This window comes from Ornithodoros turicata, chromosome 1 (assembly GCF_037126465.1).
Source record: "Ornithodoros turicata isolate Travis chromosome 1, ASM3712646v1, whole genome shotgun sequence".
NCBI classification, from domain to species: Eukaryota; Metazoa; Arthropoda; class Arachnida; order Ixodida; family Argasidae; genus Ornithodoros; species Ornithodoros turicata.
The window spans coordinates 225159393-225180751 of NC_088201.1; the positions used below are offsets into that span (position 1 = coordinate 225159393).

At 46.1% G+C, this 21359-nt stretch overlaps 1 protein-coding gene and 5 non-coding genes across 6 annotated transcripts; 1 reads left to right on the forward strand and 5 right to left on the reverse strand.

Moving 5' to 3' along the window:
- Positions 1-16315: 16315 nt before the first annotated feature.
- Positions 16316-17435, forward strand: LOC135377082 (beta-1,3-galactosyltransferase 1-like). Its single transcript, XM_064609415.1, has one exon. The coding sequence runs from the start codon at positions 16352-16354 to the stop codon at positions 17363-17365; it is 1014 nt and encodes a 337-aa protein (XP_064465485.1). The 5' UTR covers positions 16316-16351; the 3' UTR covers positions 17366-17435.
- Positions 17436-20261: 2826 nt separating this feature from the next.
- Trnad-guc (transfer RNA aspartic acid (anticodon GUC)) lies at positions 20262-20333 on the reverse strand. Its single transcript has one exon. It is a non-coding gene; the product is annotated as a tRNA-Asp (tRNA).
- Positions 20334-20475: 142 nt separating this feature from the next.
- Positions 20476-20547, reverse strand: Trnad-guc (transfer RNA aspartic acid (anticodon GUC)). The gene has a single exon. It is a non-coding gene; the product is annotated as a tRNA-Asp (tRNA).
- Positions 20548-20685: 138 nt separating this feature from the next.
- On the reverse strand, positions 20686-20757 carry Trnad-guc (transfer RNA aspartic acid (anticodon GUC)). The gene has a single exon. It is a non-coding gene; the product is annotated as a tRNA-Asp (tRNA).
- Positions 20758-20894: 137 nt separating this feature from the next.
- Positions 20895-20966, reverse strand: Trnad-guc (transfer RNA aspartic acid (anticodon GUC)). Its single transcript has one exon. It is a non-coding gene; the product is annotated as a tRNA-Asp (tRNA).
- A 136-nt stretch (positions 20967-21102) lies between these two features.
- Trnad-guc (transfer RNA aspartic acid (anticodon GUC)) lies at positions 21103-21174 on the reverse strand. Its single transcript has one exon. It is a non-coding gene; the product is annotated as a tRNA-Asp (tRNA).
- Positions 21175-21359: the final 185 nt, after the last annotated feature.

The window sequence follows — 21359 nt, forward strand, 5'->3', positions numbered from 1 at the left end:
TTCTATTTGGCTGCGATTCGTGTTATCGCTTTGTGAGATGACGAGAGGTGTGATGTGTAAAGAGGGAAATAAAATGCGGGAGGAAAGCAACAAAATTGACAGGCAAAAATATATTTCAATATATCTAGCGGTATCACATCTCGGGAGGCCCATGACTGTACAGTTTGTCAATTTAGTAGACGCATCAATTCGATTTGGAATTCGAACATTGAATTCCATATTTGATTAGGAAATGGAATAGGATATACGATTACTCGCTTCGGTGCTCAAAAACCCAAACATTCACACCGTCGTATGCATGGTGCTGCCTGCAGCGTCCATGCCATGTGACGTACAGTGTGCAAAAAATGAATTCCTCTCAAATGCAAGATGACGAAACAATCATAATAAAAAAGACATTGTAGTCAACAGCTTTGTGCTGTGAAGTTGCTTGTTTATGTGTTTTCACCTTTATTTCTATTATTTCAGCTTGAAATTATTTATAAAATTACCCTATGGAACCGAGCAGTCACGGAAATGGCATACTGGCATACACTGCGCACGGAAACTGACCAGCATCAATGCCCGTAATACGGAAATGGCATAAACGAAGCAAAAATAGGGAAATTGCGCGTTTTACTCTTAGACCCGTCTGTATTCCGCACGGCAGCCGCGGTGACAGTACCACAATGGGCAGTGCTGTAGTCGCTAATCGCTATACATGATTTTCATTAGCTGAGGAGCGGATGTGCTACGTTTCTAACCACTAGCGGAAAAGTAATTTCCGCCACAAAGCTTGGCAGCGGATTCGATGCTGCTACAGCTACTTTGTCGCTATTTCAGTGGAAAAAATGGAACGAAGTATACCGTATCTCAGGGCGTTCCACTTGGACAAGGCGGAGCCATGTCTTTAGCCCCACAATCCAACATGATCGGGTGATATGGTGACATTTTTCAATTTCTGCGCCAACCTATTCTGTCTAGAATCCTGGTTTCAGGGCTGGTATCGACGATTTTCGTGCTCATTGCTCCTGATTATAGCAACATGTAGTCAAAATGGGTACGTGTTCGCCACAACGCGAATACATAATTAGTAATTAGGAAGAGTGATATATCACACTATCGTTTAGAAATGAGTAGCGCCGCTTGTAATTGTGCTACTTTTTCGAGGAGTAGCGGATAGCAGTAGTCCGCCACCTAAATTTGGTACTGGGCGCAGTTATTGCTTTATGTGATGGTAAGACGTGTGTCCTTTCTCAGAGTCAAGTCGCTGATTTCGCTACTTTAGTTCAGTCTTTTCCGCCGCGTTAGTTTGCAGTGAAGTGATTGAAGTGATCGTCCTTCTTGCGAGCGAACAGAGGATCCCTCATGTAAACTTCAGAGTTCAGTTCAAGAAATTGGTTTCCATAAACTGATTTCAAATAAAACAGCATCGCGTGGCGAAGGTTCCTCACAGCAAAATGCCTGCAACACCATGCGGTCCCCTTGTGTACAAAATGAATTTTATCCTGGTTCTTGGAGCACCCGATTCTTGAATTTGAACTTGTTCTTGGCGAGGAACGGCACAATCGTGAATGACAGGGGGACGGCTCTTTCTCTTTCTTTTCTCTGGAAGGATGGGGAGGGGTAGAAGGGAGCATGGTACCTTGCAATTGCAAACAAGGAAACGGAGAGAAAGCAAACTGAACCCAACAGAGAAGTGTGTTTGAAAGACAAAAGAAGCGAAGAAGCTGACCCACAGCTACCTGTCGTGATGATGTGCCCTGGCTCCATACTCCAAGGGCGAGATTTTGCACGCACCCCTGAACGCGGTGTCTGCCGCACTTCTCATGTCGCTTCTCGAATTGGAACGCTGGCGAAATTTGCCTGGAACGGTATCTTTATTTTCGAAAGTAGCATGAGGTAGACATGTTTCAGATGGAATTATGCCTCTGTGAAAGCTGCAACGTTTACCTCAGTGGAGCGGACAACGTCACGACCGAGTTGTACGTAACACGTGAAGATCGATTACTCGTTTAGTGAATTTGACTTCAATCAGTCTTCTGCGAGCAAGAAATTTTTCTAGGTAAAATGAATATAATTTTGAGTGATCAGTTACACGACGAAGTGATTACTCCGTTTTGCATAGTCTAAAGTTCCGCCAAGAGCCTCTCTCCCGCCATTCGAGTGCGAATATATTTGCTTTGAGTGTATTTCTCGATGCTGTTTGATCATCCTTGCTCCGGCGTGACCTGGTTATATCGTACACAACGACGTCGCGACGGGCACTGTTCTGATCACGTGGGCGGTAACGACGAAAGTAACGCGTTCCATCTTTATCTGGTAACGTACCACATTTCGAGTCCAGTTATTCGTAAAGGTAGAAAATTTCTCACACAGTACAGGAATAATTTCAACAGAAAAGTAAGGGGGGCTAAAATAGGACTGAGAAAATACCTATCAAACCTGCACCCCGCGGGGGACGTAATTGTCAGGGTAGAACAACAACAACAACACACACCAAAAATAATAATAGTAAACGCTCTTCGTTGCTATCTAAATTTAGCTCGAACAGTAATCCGGAAGCACGAACAGAAACACGAAATATGCAGGAAAGATGGCAGCAACGAAATATGTTGCTTTTGCGAGAGAGTGATTTTCTAGGTAGTCTGACTACAATCCTGGGTGATCGAATACACGACGAAATGGTGCGCATAACGTGACAAAGGCCGAACTTCGACCAAGAGCATCTGCTCCACCATTCCAGTGTGAATGCTCAGTGGTGTTTGCTTGCAGTGTGTGGGTAACTGGCTGATCTAAGCCAAACTGGCTCCATGCGGTTGGTCCGGTGCTCTTAACTACTGACTTCAACACATATGAATAAAGAAATCACATGAGGACAACGTGCCCACACGTGCCAATGTGCAGCCCTGCAGTACTACAAAAGGACGATTGGCGACCAGCATAATGGAGAATAATGCAACTCCTCAGCACGAAATTCAGCCAAACGGACACAATATAACCGTACGATCAACAAAAATACACGCGGCAGGATCCTGCGTATACGGAATCACGCACGGGGCCAACGTTTCGTAAGTCAGGGAGGTCAGAGAACAGAGAACCGCGAACCGCTACGTGATCACGTGATCAGCACATAGGAACCCGTGCCATCTCTCGGCAACCTCTTGCAACGCGAAGCTGCCGCTGGTTTCAAACGCGTACGGCAGGTGGCGCTTGTCACCATATTTTCTGCATTTCTGTGTGCGATTTTGAACCACGCCAGTTTATTTATTATTCTTTCATTTGCGATAAAACTTTCGACATCACTCCTGCTGATAATTACCTGCCCGCTGATCATATTTTCAGCCGAGAATAAGTACAGAATAGCTTTTTATGGCAAGTGTAAAAGTAGCGTGTTTTTCTTAAATTTGATAGGCAATAATCAATTAATGACGCTTTACGCGAGAAAAAAAGTTCTTGACTATCCTTTGTATACTGTGCAACGTCACTTTGAAAAAAGATTGACAGCGCTATCTCTTTTCGTGTTTGCATCATCCTTGATTGAAAAACACCAAAAATGGAAGATATGGTCGTCCTTCTCGCTTTATAACGCCACAGCTGATCATCACATAAAAAAACGAGTTCTTGGCTTAGCTTGCCCAAAGAAGAAGCTTCCCAACGGTACCAACATATTTCACGTAAGTTGCCGAGAAGCCGTGTAACCTTTGAGTAAAAATGACACTTTTCGGGTGATGAGTGGGACCGTAGCCTTAAGAGGGGATACCAGCTCCAAAGGTCCCATGTATTTTCTATGGAACACGTTTCGTCCTTAATCTCGGTTAATATTCGACGGATTTTCACCCGATTTGTTTTGTACGATAGCTTGTCCAATGCTGCATTTGAGCTTCATTGCCGATTTTTTTTATTTTCGCTCTTGACATTTTTCTAGGCGTTGCAAAAGCACGTGAAAAATTGAATGCAACTTTGAAGCGCTCTTGTTAAAAACTTAGAAGAAAAATGAAAAATTCGTATTGAAACTCGGATGCAGAATTCTTGCCAGAGTATTTTGATACCATACTCATTGAAATCCGCTCGCTCGTTATCGAGATTAAGGGCAAAATGCAGAGGTACCTAGAGCCGTAGGAGATGGTCCTGTCTTCCCCCTGCATGGTAGCGCCATGCCGTGGATTAGAAGGGAGAAGTACCACTCCGCGTAAGGAAGCCCCCGTGTTCCAAACCCCTATCCTTCCTCCTCCTGAGTGAGAAGGGATCAGAAGCCCATTGTAGGAGGCCCACTTGGTGCCTCAAAAACCGGATTACCTGATGGCCAAGGTGGCCAACCGGCCCTTGGTAGGCTTTCCGAAGTGAAAACGGGTAGCAATGGTCGGGGACGTCTCCATCAACGAAGGAAACGAAAAGGAGCTCACATGTTATATTATCAATTTCGCTTTTGGTAGCGGAAAAGACACAATAAAGCAGATCTAAAACTGAAAACGCAAAACGTTATTCAGAGATTCCCGTAAAGATTCCAATAATCCGTGCGTTGACAGGAATACTTGTTCAATAAAAAACGATAGATGCATGACATGTCACACTGCCTCATAACAGATATTCATGTCCACTTTTATCGAATGATTTCTTGTTATCTCTCGGCGGAAAGCTGTATGCGAACGTTTCACGAGTATTTATACAAATTAGAAGCGTATGTGTACGGCTCAAGATGAAAGTTTCGATGAAGGCTAAAGCATAAAAAGTTCAAGCTCAAGGTAGAACGGCAATAGAAAGTGGTTTTGTGACAAATTTACAAATAGTGTCACGTTAGGAAACGTGTCACATGACTCTATAAGAAACAAAAAAAGAAGAGCAAGGAACGACGAAGCGAAAGTCAACGTGGACGAAGGGCGGAGCGTAATGGAAACGGAAATAAAGAATGTAGCAACCTGAAGCTTATCCGAGTTTGTGTGAAGTCACGTAATTTCCTAGTTTTGCGAACAAATTCCTCTTCTGGCAAAGGAATCCTTTTATTGCCCCACTCGTGAAGAAAAATAAAAAAAAGGGGAACAAAAAGAGGACACACAATATATGCTTTTGTATTTCATTGTTGCTTCCTCGCGTCTATCGCCATATTCAAATCTGACGCCGGTGTTCCATTGTATGTTTTTATGCTCCATCGCCGTTCAAGTTGGGAGCCGGAAAAAATATCCCCGGAAAAAACGACCCCGGAAAGAATGTCCCCAGAAAAAATGTCCCCTGTGGAAAGGTTAGCGTGAGTTCCCGAAAGAAACAAAATTAGGATCGCATGGTATTTAGACGACAGTTTGTTGCACCACGTTTACTGAGCATCCTGTCATTGTTAATGCTTATTCTGTGCTGTGAAATGAGGGTCAACGCATTTCCAAGCAATAAGCTGAAGGTATCGGAAGAAGTATCCCCTGTGGAGAGGTTACCCAGAGTTTCCTCAAAATTGTTCACAACTATACCGTCTAAGGATTCATTTGCTGTCGCATTTACATGGTGATACTCACACAAGTCTGCTTTAGTTCATCAAGAAGCAATAGGAATACCGCCGAAAAAGCTTGTAAAGCTGACGACAATGAATCTGCAAATGCGGCATTGGAATCTTTGTATGCAATAAACACCGGGAGAGAAAGAGCCTGGAGCAATTTCTTCGCGGCATTGGAATGACGATATGGTTAACGTCAGCCGAACACATGTGGATCATGAAGTGCGTGCATAACTATAGAATTGCAGACAAAAATAAAGAACTATAATGGGCGACATTTCCCTGTTCGCCTCACCATTGTTTCGTGTGACAATGATATCCTTTATTCACTCTTGTAACTTACTCTATTCCACCCACAGTTGTAGGTATGTAGTTGAATTTTAAATACTTTCTTTGGTATTATCAAATCAAAGTCGGTGCATTGTTTTGCGCTATAATCCTTCCTGAGGGGCTTGGAACGTTGACATTTTTTTCCAGAACATTTTTTCGGGGACATTTTTTCCGGGGACATTTTTGAGCATAATAAACATCTGAGCATAATAAATAATAAACTTTACTCGTTACTTGGTAACGGTTACTTTTTTTGGTAACGAAGTAACGATTCAGTTACTTTTTAAAAAATGGTAATAGTAACGGAATCAGTTACAAAAATTGGTAACTGGCTACTGACGTTACTCGTTCATTTTCTTGAGCGCGGGGGAGCACATTTCGGCACTCCGTGTGGCGCAATGCGTGCAGATTTGACCTGCGTGACGTGTGACTCAAAGTATTACTGCAGTCCCTCACTGGATGTGTTGTTGTCCTTTCTCTTATTTCCGTAATCTCCGACCATCACTCCTTCCCAAGAATGGCCACCAATTGTGCTATGGCTAGAAAAAACGCACTTCGACTTCTAGCCTTTTCTGATCTTTGCTAAGCTTCAGAGCGCTCTAAATTATGACGCAGCCCCTCGTCTGTTTTTGGGAACCGTTTGTGATCGGTGGCCGAAAACCAGTGTTTTTTCTTGTGTGTTCGTAATCTCCGATCCCCCCCCCCCACTTCGGAAATAAGGGAGAAGGTCTAGGCAAACTGATATAGATTCATGGTAACCGGCCGAGAGACACGGAACACGAAGGACGGACGACAAATTTCGAGTATCAGCGTTTTCTGAAGTGCAATTCCTCATTACTAAAGAGTTGAAGGCAAGTGCCAGCATGTTTGTTGGCTCCTTTAACTATGCTGCGGTAACGTAAAAGTAACTCGTTACCTGTGAGTAACGAGAACTCGTTACTTTTGTAAGTTGGTAACGAGTAACGTATTTAGTTACTTTTTTCTGAAGTAACGGGTAACGGTATTTAGTTCCTTTTTTTCGGTAACGGGCACAAGTCTGGAAACCACAGACACATTTGTCCCACAAAGCTGTATTCCCTTCAAGAACCCCTCTTTTCTTAGGAGATTAGCCGTACATTCGTGTCGATCTGAACAAATGCAACAAGGTCACGCGTATTATTGGAACTACATGCCCCAACGGGGTATTGCGCACTTCCTGAACAACGGTACTGGTTACGGCACCCAGCGCCTCTAGCGCCATCTGGTGGCTATCTAGACCCCGGCGCCATCTCGTGCCGAGAGTCGGCGAAACGGAGCGGCTGGTATCCCCTCTTAACGCGTACTGGGGTGCGTCAGCAACCTCTTGATATTGCACGCGGACGGCAATATGGCAATCACAGCGTGGCGTGCGTATTCAATCATCCGTTCGGCAGTATATGCTAACCGCTTTGTTGTGCTTTTGACGCTGTATCCACATATTGTACGAGTATATGTCTGTCATGGAAGCCCCAACAAAAACGCTTGTCATACTTCAGGATAATGAGAGGTGGATGGAAGCTCCTCGCTATTGAGATGTTAGAAATGTATTGAAGACAGCCATGTGGGAAGGAACTGCAAGTACAGTTGGTTGCGTTGCGTTAAAGCCTCTCTTCTTCGTATTCAAGGGGGGCTTTACTCAGCGTTCTGTAATTGGGGCGCAATATGTGCATCTGGCTGAACCAATTCAACTGTGACCTTCTTCTTACTTCCTAATCGCTTTTTCTCGCAACGAAATATATGCTTCCTATAGAAAATATATATATTTTTGTAACGTAGGAAAAGACGAGGACGAGGAAAGGCACGGGACATGGGGAAAAACAATAAAGTTACGCCTAGTGTACGGACCAGGAAGTCGGTATCGGAGACTGGAACGTTACATTTTGGCGCAGCCGGCGTTCGAAGACGAACAGGAGGATGTGGGTCGAATTTTTTGTGAAAGCCTCCGGAGACAGTTTCACGCTGGATCGATACCAGCTGGACGGCGAGGAACCTTCAATGCTGCCGGAGTCGTCGAGTACACCGGAGAAGATCCAATACATCATGTCCAAAAGCAAAAGGAACATGGAAGATATCGTCCGAAAAGGAAGCGTCAAGCTCAACATGAAATTAAGCGAATTCCAAGCACAGTTTTTGGACGGTTCACGCGGAGCAGCAGCCAGAGCGTCCTCGGGCGACTGCACCCACGAGCTCTTGCTGAGAATGATCGCCCTACAACAGGAACAATCATCACAACAACTGGAATTGCTGCGAGGTATGACCGTCGCCATTGCAGGACAAAGGCCTCGATGCGAGACAGTAAGGCCGGACTTATTCGACGGATCCTCCGCCAGCCCACAGGCGTTCCTGGTGGCCATAGACCACTGTACTCGCATGGTCGCTGCGCGGCCAGGGCGAGAGGACGCCGAAAGTGTCATTACCCTAATGGACCGAGACATCTTCCGGAACACCAAAACAATAGTTTCGGACAACTGACCGGCATTCAGGAGTCGTCGGTTACGCACTTGGGCCCAGCAACGAGGAATACGACTCCAACCGACAACACCATACCACCCAGCTGCAAATGGCCTCGCCGAAAGAGTAATTAGAGACATAAAACAATACATCTCGATGTACCCCCAATTCAGAGGAGGCTCGAAGTGCGCACTAGATGCGGCGGTACGGCACCATTACAGATCGCACACCACTGCTCTTGGATGCAGTCCGCACTTTAATTGCAGCATTTCACACACCGGCGCTGTTCCCTGCTGATGAACGCTTGCGCGTAACCGATCACGTCACACTGCAAGAGCAACGTAAGTCACCGGAGGCGATTGACAAGTACCGCTCCAGAATGAAGAGGAACTTTGACAGACGCAAGAGCAGAAAGATACCTGAAATTAGAGTTGGTGACGCGGTACTGGTGCGACGGGGCGTCCCGGGAAGTAAGACCAGTTTCAGTGGCCCATATGAAGTCCAAAAGACAGTACACCAAAGGGGTCTACTGAAGGCTATTGGTTATAAAGGTGCGCGGGGGGAGACGAGACGGCCACCATAGGAAACGTCCTGCCGTACCATCAACGGAGGGATGGTTAACAGAGTGTGGGACTGTAACGTAGGAAAAGACGAGGACGAGGAAAGGCACGGGACGTGGGGAAAAACAATGAAGTTACGCCTAGTGTCCGGACCAGGAAGTCGGTTTCGGAGACTGGAACGTTACAATTTTCTTTTCTTTTTTCTTTTTTTTTTGACGTATGAGTTTTACTGTGTTTTGCATTATTGCATAATGTACATCTACCGGCAACACAGCGTGATTTTTTTTTCTCTCTGCGCGAGTTCCTCGTTTTACGGCGTGCACTTGATCTATGCGGTTTGTCCCGCGTGTTGTCGCCGGTGCGTTTTACGTTCTAGCGGGTCTGCGCACTGTAATACGCCCCATGCTGTTGCAGCTTGACGGCTGCCTTCTGCACGCGCGCGCCACTCGTATGCACGGCATGAAATTCTCGAACCACGTTGACGCGCTGTTTCGCGTACTGAAAACGGAGCCGAAGTAAATTTGTAAATTGTAAAGTGATATTCTACCAAAAACATTTGTTTCTCGCGTTCGCGTAGTACGTGCCTCATATTAGTGAGTTTTCCTGCGTCGTGCGCTATCGCCTTTGCGCACGTAAAGGATAGCGTTGCTGGTTCTGCGTAATGGGCCAAGATCTCTTCATGTTTTCCGCGTGCGCAGAACTGCCAACGCTATCCCTTACGTACGCGAACGCGGTAACGTACGCTGTACTAAAACTCTCTATTTATGGGACCATGTGGTTCGCTCATCGCGTCCAGACTCCGCGTGGGGCCTATTCCATCAAAGAAGGCGCTGTTCAAAATGCTCCCCGGCCACGCAACGTGCAAAAATACACCTGTAGAACCATATAAATCTTAATGAGTATCCTAGAAGGAAATCTCCCAAACTGAGAACTACTGGCGGGGAGAGCGCCATGTTTAATCTACCTGCTTTGCCGCAGCGCACCCAAAATAAAGAATTAAGCACAAACCAAACATGACGCAAAAGGTACTTCTAGAGCAATAACAAGCAGTCTTAATCGATGAAACCCTAAGAATTGGGAATAAAAATAAACACGAAGAAACACAGACACGACGCGGACGCCACGTGGGGACGCGATCACGGACGCCACCGCCGCTGCCTCGACCAGCAATGGCTACAAGCCTGGATAGGGGGCGAACAGTGACAAAATCCGTAGCCAGCGGAAGCAGTGGAGCAAGCGTTGCCAACTGTTTTACGGAATTGCGCCTGTTTTCACGGGCTAAAAATACGCGACGTTCCCTCGGTTGATTCAATATGGCTGCCTCCGGGCCCATACATTGAGAGAGGGAAGAGCCCCGTTCCAGTTCATTTCTCTCCTCCGATCCTCCTCCCCACCTATCCTTCTAGCCTCTCTCCGTAAGATTTCTATGTGTCGAACCGCATAACGGTCAGATCCCGCAGCATCATACAAAACGGGTTTGACATTATGTGCTACGGCCGACGAGCGACATCCTCACGGAAGATTCTAGTGGAAGAAAAAGCGAAAGCACTCCTCACAGAGCCGAAGTTCCATCCCGTGGTATGTCGAATATTCAAACTGGTCGGAATATACCAAGCGTGTCGTACTGTACGGATAGCAGACGACACCAGCAGTGTGCTTTCCTGTCGTCTGCTACGGAATATCTCGTGGCTCTGTGACAAGATATTCGCCACGGTTAGCAGTGTCAACGCCACTCGTCGACATGACGTAGCAACAAAGAGCCAGCCAATTAGGAACGTGATTCCAACGGCCGTAGCCAATAACGGACTTGCTTTCAGCGGTCGTAGCCATGGAGACGAGCCGCCGTCAGCCGAATGCTGGGTCACTGTCGTCTGCGAGTAGACGTCCCCGCGTGCTAAGTGGGGAAACAAAATAAAGCGCAAAACAGTCCCGTGTTTTCTTTGATATACTAATTTTCTGCAAAGCGTGTTGCACTTTTAGCGTACAGGTTCAAATTTGCGAAGTTAGCTCTAATAATTTGCGAGTTCTCGAATGACCTCTCGTAGCAGACGGACCGAAACCGAAACAAATCGGAAGCGGAGTGCTGGGTTCCACGAACACACTTCGCGGGGACTTGTTAATTTGCTGCCTCCTATTGAGAACCATACTAATCCCTTCAAGACTGTGGCTTTCGGGCGCGTCCTTGTTCGCCTCTAGCTTCCAGCGTAGGTCAACTCTAGCAAATTGGTGGCGCTGCCGAACACTATGACGTCATTTCTTTACAAACATCGAGAGGTCTATTCGCAGAACCACGAATCGCGGTAGCAGACGTATATTCTGACTATATGTGCAAACAGGACTAGGAGGCATTAAACACGCATTCTGTATCTAAGTTACATTGGCAGTGTACGTGAAGACAAGAGGTTGAGTGCACACGTGACTGTAGAAAGCTGTGACGTTCTTGAAACCCTGAAATCCCGTTTCAAAACGTATACGTATGTCATAAAAGCCGCGAATTGTTTGATTGTCACCTAGACGTCCGCTTCGTCTCTCCGTACGTGTCGGTTGATTATAGAGTAAACCACCGTGAACATTGAACTTAACAACTTAACCCCATTTGCTGTACCATCCCTTTCCTACATTTACGTAGCGAGCTTCAAACCTCCGCTTTGTGAAGTCTCCAAACGCAGCTGCTTGCGTCGTTTTATTTTCTCAATAGAATGAAACACCTCATAAAAGCGATCGTTAGCAAAATGAAGAAGATAAAGTAAGAGAGGGGGGGAGCAAGTGCTGGCGATCGTACGCAGGTGCTCCTCGCGCAAACACAAGCGCCCGAAACGAAAGAGTAGTTAAACGCAATGACGAAAGCCCAGTAGCTTTTAAAGGGTCTTAGACGCACTACCAATTTGCAGCATCCCACACAGGCAGAAAGTTAACGGATTTCATTCAATAACAGTCATTTAAAGGTAAGTCTTGTCGAACGTTCATAAAAATCTTGCGACGACTGAAATATCAATCTTACTTGACCGCCGATATACCCTTTCTCCCTGCGGGATTCCGTGTCTACCACGTCGGATTTTTTTTGCTCTGTGGTAGATTCAGGTGCTCGCTTCAGGTCGACATGTAGAATTCGCAATAAGGCAATCCTTACACAGTGAGAACAATCTGGGGTAGTTTGTATAGGTTCATGATGACGAATAGCAGCAAGAAGACAAGGATATAGGTAGAAGTAGACAGGACAACAGCAGACTCTTAAAGGAGGTTTAATCAAGCGAAAACAGCATCTTAAACGCAAACAGCAAGTTCACTCACTACCAGCCCCTACATTGAAAACACTGAAGGCAAGCCTAACAACTTTGTTAGGTCTGCCTTCAGTGTTTTCAATGTAGGAAGCTGAGAGTCAGTGACCTTGATGTTTGCGTTTAAGATGTTGTTTCCTTTGATTAAACCTCCTTTGAGAGTCCGCTGTTGTCCTGTCTACTTCTACCCATGTCCTTGTCTTCTTGCTGCTATTCGCCATCCTGAAGCCAGTTCTTAAACTTTTTTCTTCTATTCTATGTTCTTATCATAGGGGGATATCACATATCACAGTCATGTGTTTTTATTCCGCCACGCCTTATCATAGGGCTTACTCACCTGCATGCTTGGGCGTACGCCATTTTATGTGTAACCTTCTGCAGAATCTTTGACAATGAAGCTTGATTCTCTATTCCAACATGCGCGGTTCGGTCAAATGAAACCTCTACCGCCACCGCATAGATTCCCAGTGTACAGATTGGCCGTGACTAGTAACTGCAAAATAGAGCTCCTCCCATTGATACTCTCACCCTGTAACTCACTAAGTTTTGCGTCTTGAATCTTAATTATACATAATAGTACATGGCATCCGAGTTCTGTAGACAACTGCCGTACTAATTCACAAAGTGTCTTGCTCCTCCTCCTCCTTTGACAAGCATCACCATCGACTTAAGGCATGTTCGTACACTCTAAGAAAAAAAGGTGTAAAACGAGGAGTAATTTCAGCTTCTACTCCCCTAGTCTGCAATTACTCCCAATTTTAGTCTCCTAACCCGACATTTGGTCCCGACATTTACTCCCCAGGACTGCAAATCGTCACTAAACTTCGCGAATGGTCTCCTGAATGCGACAGTCTACGTAAATATGTGCCCTTGGTCAATTTGAACGACGTAACGCTGTATAACTCAACCAACATAGCAATTTTCCAGCCACACACAGTAAGAAACAGGTAGCGCATCTTTCTTCGCAAATTGTGCCCTATGTACGGTGCAAGATTTTATGTCACTCGATATATCATTGTTGACGGTTTGTTTCAAAGTATTTTCATGCATGCGCACCAATTATGTACCTGGGACTCTTACAACAGCGCGTGAAATGAGGTCTTCACTCTGTGACATTCATTGACTCCCGTGCATTTACTCCCGAAAGGGACTTGTGGCAATGCAATTAGTCCCCAAAAGGAGTAAAAGTACCCCTTTTTAGAGTGTAGGACCTTCGTAGGCTTCGTTTCCTTACGTCATGACCAAACTACGGTCCGAACTTAAAGCCAAAGGAAAGTAAAATGATATTTTCTTGCGCGGTTATTATTAAGTTGCGCCACATGACTAATTCCTGCAATTCCTGGTCTGTATAACACCCCTGCAACACGCAAATGTGAATGTTCTTCGCAACGAATAACAGTCACGTTGAATGTCATTTGCTCGACCAAGAGGGAGATGAAGAAGAAAGAAAGAAGAAAGATGTCATCCGCTAGTGATGACGATGCCTGTCCGTGAAATTCTCTGACGGTGTTGTGTGTCAATATTGGAAGCGTTTGCCATAAACTATTGTCTGCTTTAACAACTACACTTATCGACGTTTTTGAAACAACACAATCAACTAAGCTATTTGCTGCTTTGACGACCGTGGAAAGGACATGCCCAGACAAATACGTAACGGAATCTCAATCGACAGGCAAGATGGCGGTTAGTACAGCTTCATCAAGTGGGTGACGCAAACCCGCCGTTGTTGTAGCTACCCCCAAGCGGGTGCTTTTGGCAAAACTGCCATCTTGTCCTGGTCGCACGTCATATAAAACGTCATTTTGAGGTCATGTGACTTTACATGTCGTTTTGCTGCTTACCGACATATTTCTGTCGTCGTAACACCAAGATATGAAAGTATTTTGCCAGCGTAAACTATGCGGTGCTTGTTCCGCAACATGGTAGCCCATTTCTCCTTAGTTTAAGTACATCGCATCGGCTCAGTGAGTCTTAACGCGCGGTCGTCATCACATCTTTGGAGGTCGTCAACAGCACGAGGGCTTATGTGCAAAACTGGGTGTTTTACTGCGAGATTATCGGATAGAAATAATTACCGTGATCGAAAGACATCCAAAACGTTGCGCAGAAACAACAATCGCATTCTTTACAAACGGTTGGCCACCGATCACCGGCGCCGCCATCTTTAAGGTCACGTGTGCCTTGACGTTTGCCGTGACGTGCGACCAGGACCTGTCCAGGATGCATTGCGTTCGCCCAGCACGCTTTCGTCTACGGAGCAATACATAGAATGCCACCCCTGTGAGCTGCATCGTGTTAATGCGTTAGCGTTAGGAGTGTCAAATTGGAAAAAGATGTATGTATGTATGTATGTTTGTTTGTTTGTTTGTTTGTTTGTTTGTTTGTTTGTTTGTTTGTCGACGTGGTGTGTATGAGATGGTGGAGCGTCACCGAGGAGGGGTATAAGTGGACATGTGAAGGGGAAATAAAAGGGTATATGTAAACGAAGGTAAATTATATGAAATTGAAGTTGTGGAAGGTAATTATGACTAACAGGGAATCCTAATTCTAGGTAATTAGAGCTAATTCAAGGTAATTAAAGCAACAAAGTAGTTGAGCTTAAGGGCAACGAATGTATGGTACATGTACTTAAGACAAAGATTAAAAGCAATTTAACATTAGCGAAGGTAACTGCAGGTGACCGGAGGTAACTAAAAGGTAATTGAAAGTAATTCAGGCTAATTAAAGGTTATATAAAAGGACTGTGTAATTGAAAGTGTCGAGCCGGAAGTCAAGTATAGACCGGAGATGGACAACCGGAAGTCAGAGCTGAACCGGAAAGGGATACCGGAAGTAAAGTATAGGTGTGAAGTGGATACCGGCAGTCAAGTATGGATAGGAAGTCGACAACCGAAAGTCACGTTACGCCGGAAGTGCACAACCAGAATTCGGCTTTAGACCGGAAAAGGCGCTTAACCCTAACGCATTTACCTCTAAATCGCTACTGATTTTCTTTTACGCATGGCAGGAATCAGATTGGCACTGAACGACTTCACTAGGAACATATATTTCGAAAATTGCGTGAAGACTTCCTTCTTTTATTTCAGAAATAAAGAAACACGAAAAAGAAACTTACCGTTCGCGTTTCTTTCCTTTTTGCTGCTTAATATTATTTTGTTTTGCTGCCTCTCTGCCGACAAGGGCACGCAGTTGGTGCGAGAAGGAAAAGCGCACGAGCTCACTAAACTTCATCATTCATCATCTCACAATAAAGTTGTTGTTCTTGTTGTTCATTCTATGAGGTAATGCCACTGTCATAAAATGGCATTTGGTGTCACCGTGTGGCGCTCAACGAATGTCACGGGGCGCAGATATATCACTCGCTCAAGATGACGTTCAATTTCTCGTGTAAGTGTTATAACTAGGGTTCCGAGTTTTCGGAGTTTTCATTTCGAAAAATTGGGAGGGTGTTTATCGCAGTTTGCAACTTTTCCGAAATTCCGAGTTTCTCGTAGGATTAAAAAGTCTGAAAAAATGAACGGTGCCGATTTCGGAGTGTATTTCGGAGCAGCCATCGCAGAGACAATAAAAGGAAAGAAGTGCAAAAGTAACTGAGAGCGCAAGATATAGAGCAGTGGTGCTAATTACTACGCAGAGCTATTGGAGTACAAACAAGCCTATTTGCACAAATTGTGAATGGTACGTGCCTTGGCTCAAAATGAGTAGCAGCTGCGACGAACACAGAACTGTCCTCTTCCAAACTAGCCCACTGCCCGGCGTCAAGTATAGTCACTATGATTAAGGGTGCATAGAACAGACGAGACAAATGTGTGAACTGTCCTCCTTTTGGGCCATTCATGCGTCCGGTGACCCTGAAGGAGGCTACCACCAGGACCCCGAAGGAGGCTATCACTTGTGACTCCTTTTTTTTTTTTTTTTTTGTAGATCAGTTTGAAGTCGAAAAGTAGGCATGGAAGAAGGAGGGGCAAAGGAAGAAGGAATCAGGAAAAACCTTAACGCCCCCACGTGGGCGTTGGAAAAATTCATCGATAAATTCATCGATAAGTTCATCGGATAAATCCGATTTTTTGTAAAAAAAACATCGGAGGAAGTTTATCGGATAAATCCGAAAAGTCGCAATCCTAGACTTAACATAGTCAACACTACTGCTCAAGCTTTGTAATTAACACCATGATCGTACGTAAAATGCGCACTCTATGATTCCTTAACGCTTTACAGACATCTCGCAGACATCGTCGAAGCAAGCGCCCATCATGGTTGCCCTGTTTCGAAGCATCTACACGAAAGTTCTCCTCTCCGCAGCATATATAGCTGTCGCCATCCATATCGTGGGACAGCTCTTCCGATACTACACGTCGCCTCCAAGCGCCGCGGTCGACCTTAACGTCGCAGTTAAAGTCCCGACCTTCGATCCACCGAGTGGGACAGAAAAAGAAGACGAGATACAACTCCCCGACTCCTTCAACTACACACTGGACAACTACCGGTTATGCGTGAGAGGCGATCCTTACGGTGGCCTTGTTCTCATCCTCGTGTCCTCAAAATCCATAAACTTTCGCGAGCGGATCGCCATCCGCGGGACCTGGGGCCTCTCGAGCCGCGACCACGGCTTCGTCCTCGCCTTCTTGCTCGGTCGTTCGGAAAAGAGCGGCATCCAGGACCTTGTCCTGGCGGAGGACGATCACTACTACGACATCATTCAGGGAGATTTCCCGGACGCGAACGCGACGCTCAAAACCATCATGATGCTCCACTGGGTGTCCGTGTTCTGTCCAGGCGCGAAATTCGTGCTGAAGACTAACGACGACGTCCTTGTGAACCCGTGGGGTCTATGGTCCGAAGCGTACACGTCGCTCAAGAATTCCAAATGGACGATGTGGGGACTAAAGTATGAGGAGGTCCGACTGCCCTCGAAAGCTTCAAGTGATGCGCTGATCGAAGACGAGGGTGAAGTTCGCGGCCCGTTCCTGGACGGCAGCTCCTACCTGTTCACCGCCGACTGTGCGAGCCTTCTCTACAGCCTCTCCATTAGTGACCCTTCGGTGCCGGTAAATGACGCGTACTTGACGGGGGAGTTGGCGTTGGAAGCAGGGCTACGTGTAGTTCATCATCCGGGATTTCAGTTATCGCGCACCCTGTTCCGACCCTGCGCGGTACCGAGGCAGATAACTCGGCGTGGATTCGACCCCATGGCGCTCTTGAAAGTGTGGAAGACTGTACCGATTAAGAGTAAAACGTTTCGCTGCAATATAACGTCTTCGACATGAAAGCGTGTGAACCGTCTCGAAATGAAACGACGTCTCTCTGTGCGTGCATGGAACCGTGGAAGACCGTATCTTCAACGTTCAACCGTACAGCGTTGTCTGCAGATAAACCTAACCGGCGTTTTCACACGTAACTTGTTGTCTAGTTATATAAGGGACTTCCGGTGGCGCACGATGACGTATTTATGCACGCGAAAGATACAAAAAATCCTGGAAGCTATACCTAAATAAATAAAATAAATAAATAAATAGAGCGCGAAAACGTCGGCTTTGGCAGTCTCAGGTGAGTTGTGTGCATTTATCGCTAGGGGAGCTATCGGTACAAAAACCGAAACCATGTCCCACATGGATGCTCATCGGATCTGCACCCAACTCAGCTTAGACCGCCATGTTGCCCTATTGTAATGCATGGATCCCGACTTGTTTCTTTAGTTGATCCCGACTTGTCCCGACGCTGTTTCTTTTCCTTTTTTTTTTACGCTGAGTATGACTTTCAATATTTCTTTTTTAACTTTCACACGCAGAAATACGCCACTGGAAGTTCCTGAGATAAGTAGACTACAAGTTGCGTGTGCCAACGCCTGTTACGTTTTTCTGCATACACCCTGCTGCAATACTAGCCCACTACTACTCAGGCGCCCTAATTACTTGGCGGTATTTCATTTTATCTTCGGGGTTCCATGTTTTCGATTCTCTTATGGGATATGGACCCCGCGTATGTTTTCCGGCCTGGAGACCGGGTGCTAACCCGTCTATATCTCGCGAAGTAAAGTCGCACGGTGTTTCACCATCGCGTAGGTAAGTACATAAATAGCGTTGCGTACACGGAATATCCTAATAAAATTATGTGCGTGAAATTGCTTGGTCCCTGACCGCATCCAGCACACCACTGCTCTCCCTCAAGGCTCTCTTCATCTTTCTGGACGCGACAGGACTTCGATCCTTATTGTGACGGGACTCATTATTTCATTCCCCGCCACGCCTCCAGAAATGGGGTAGAGTATCGCCACCGGCGATGAAACTGCCCACCCATCATCCCGAAATAAGGTGGTTGTTGTTGTTGTTGTTTGTGCATGAAAACAAACTGGCCCAAGCAGCACGCCAATATGGGTCCAATATTGGACCCATATGGGCTACCAGATTGCCAATATTGTCCAATATGGGCTGCCAATATTGCACCAATATCGGCTGCCCATATTGGCAAGCCCATTTTGCGCCAATATTGCCGTGCTGCTTGGGCATTTCTGCAACAAGGGTACGTACAATTTTCTGCGTTTTCACTCAATATGGGGTGTACACGGGCAATATGGGGCCCGTATTGCCGAGATTTTCCCAATATTGGCTCACACTGGGCAACATGGGGCCCATATTGCCAGGATTTTCCCAATATATTGGCTCGAACTGGGCAATATGGGGCCCATATTGCCCAGTTTCAGCCAATATAGGGGAAATCTTGGTGAAACGGGCCCCATAATGGACCCGTATAGCCAATCACCAGCCAATATGGGCCCAATATTGTGTGCTGCTTGGGGTTGCACTCAAAAGCGAAGGAGTCCATCGTTAACTGAACGGTACAAGCACTATTTGTTGTGTGTCTTGCGGGCGAAACGAGGACTATTCAATAACACTAGCACAACTACACGCGTAAATTGTGCACAAAGCACCTGGAACTCCCCGTTGGGGAATCAAGCCCAGGTCTCACGTGCGGCGGGCATGGATACTCTGGCAAGAGATCTAATAATGCCTGACTGCGTTGGAAAGACTTGCTATACCTTTTAATGTGCGATCAACTGTGTGATGGTCAACTACAATGGAATTGCTACATTGTTTGGAATTGTATTGCTTAATTATTGTGTCAGAAAAGTATTGCTGAAGGTGCATGAGGTTATCGTTAAAAATATTGCTCATCCTTGCAAATGAATGCGATAAAAGGATGTTTCAACCAAGGTGATAAAAAATTCTAACTTGCGACGTACTCGGAGGAAGATTGTGGGACTTTCGGCAATTACCTTCTGAAAACTTTTTATCTGCAGGAAATTTATTTTTGTCAATCGAACTTTGAAAATTGCCAAGCGAACCCCACTTTTTTTACAGGAATATGAAGGCCTCCACGGATAAACGCAAAACCAACAGAAACTATGCATAATATCGCAAGTGAAGTAGTCTAACAAAATAGTAAACATTACGCTTTAGCCCCGCTTGCTTGATTTGCGCAAACAAGCGCGGGCGAAATGTGCGTCTCGAGGAGGAAGTGTCCCCGCCTTCAATTGTTTTGTCTTCTTTGTGATAAGACGGTTGTCACCAGCACGAGAAAGACAAGTAAAAAAAAAGAGGCGGGAACACTTCCTCCCCTCCGCGCATCTTCCATCTTCCTTCGCGACAATCAAGTAGGAGGGCCAAAGCGTAATTTTTACAATTTTTTTCGAGGATTTCTGCTGCAATACAGTACATTTTTTTTTGCTCTGTGGTTACCTCTGGAGGGCCTTATATTTCTGTAAAAAAAAGTGGGGTTCCGTTTTGCAATCTTCAAAGTTCAATCGAAAAATCTATATTTTTGTATTAAAAATTGTCAAAAGCTTTCCTAGATGATGCAAAGGTTTCCAGGAGTGAACTGCCGAAAATCCCACGATCCTCTATAGCTGAGACGTAGCTAATGCAACTGTACATACTTAGGGGTCACTTTTTCGGGTTAAACTCGATTCCGCCCGATTATTCCCGCGTGACAGGCGGGGATACTGGCCACTGTACTAATGAGGACGAGTATCGCATTACAAGATGAAGCTGTCAATCGTGAATTGAACATGATGAGCATATTTCTCGTGCCGGGAGTGGAAGGGGGGGAGATATGCTATTACGTGAGTACACCGCCACACATAGGCTGTGCAAAACGGTATTATCACTCCCCGTCGGGGAATCGAACCCCGGTCTCCCGCGTGACAGGCGGGGATACTGGCCACTATACTAACGAGGACGAGTATCGCATTACAAGATGAAGCTGTCAATCGTGAATTGAACATGATGAGCATATTTCTCGTGCCGGGAGTGGAAGGGGGGGAGATATGCTATTACGTGAGTACACCGCCACACATAGGCTGTGCAAAACGGTATTATCACTCCCCGTCGGGGAATCGAACCCCGGTCTCCCGCGTGACAGGCGGGGATACTGGCCACTATACTAACGAGGACGAGTATCGCATTACAAGATGAAGCTGTCAATCGTGAATTGAACATGATGAGCATATTTCTCGTGCGGGGGGTGGGGGGGGAGATATCTATTACGTGAGTACACCGCCACGCGTAGGCTGTGCAAAATGGTATTATCACTCCCCGTCGGGGAATCGAACCCCGGTCTCCCGCGTGACAGGCGGGGATACTGGCCACTATACTAACGAGGACGAGTATCGCATTACAAGATGAAGCTGTCAATCGTGAATTGAACATGATGAGCATATTTCTCGTGCGGGGGGTGGGGGGGAGATATCTATTACGTGAGTACACCGCCACGCGTAGGCTGTGCAAAATGGTATTATCACTCCCCGTCGGGGAATCGAACCCCGGTCTCCCGCGTGACAGGCGGGGATACTGGCCACTATACTAACGAGGACGAGTATCGCATTACAAGATGAAGCTGTCAATCGTGAATTGAACATGATGAGCATATTTCTCGTGCGGGGGGTGGGGGGAGATATCTATTACGTGAGTACACTGCCACGCATAGGCTGTGCAAAACGGTATTATCACTCCCCGTCGGGGAATCGAACCCCGGTCTCCCGCGTGACAGGCGGGGATACTGGCCACTATACTAACGAGGACGGGTATCGCATTACAAGATGAAGCTGTCAATCGTGAATTGAACATGATGAGCATATTTCTCGTGCGGGGGGTGGGGGGAGATATCTATTACGTGAGTACACTGCCACGCATAGGCTGTGCAAAACGGTATTATCACTCCCCGTCGGGGAATCGAACCCCGGACTACCGCGTGACAGGCGGGGAT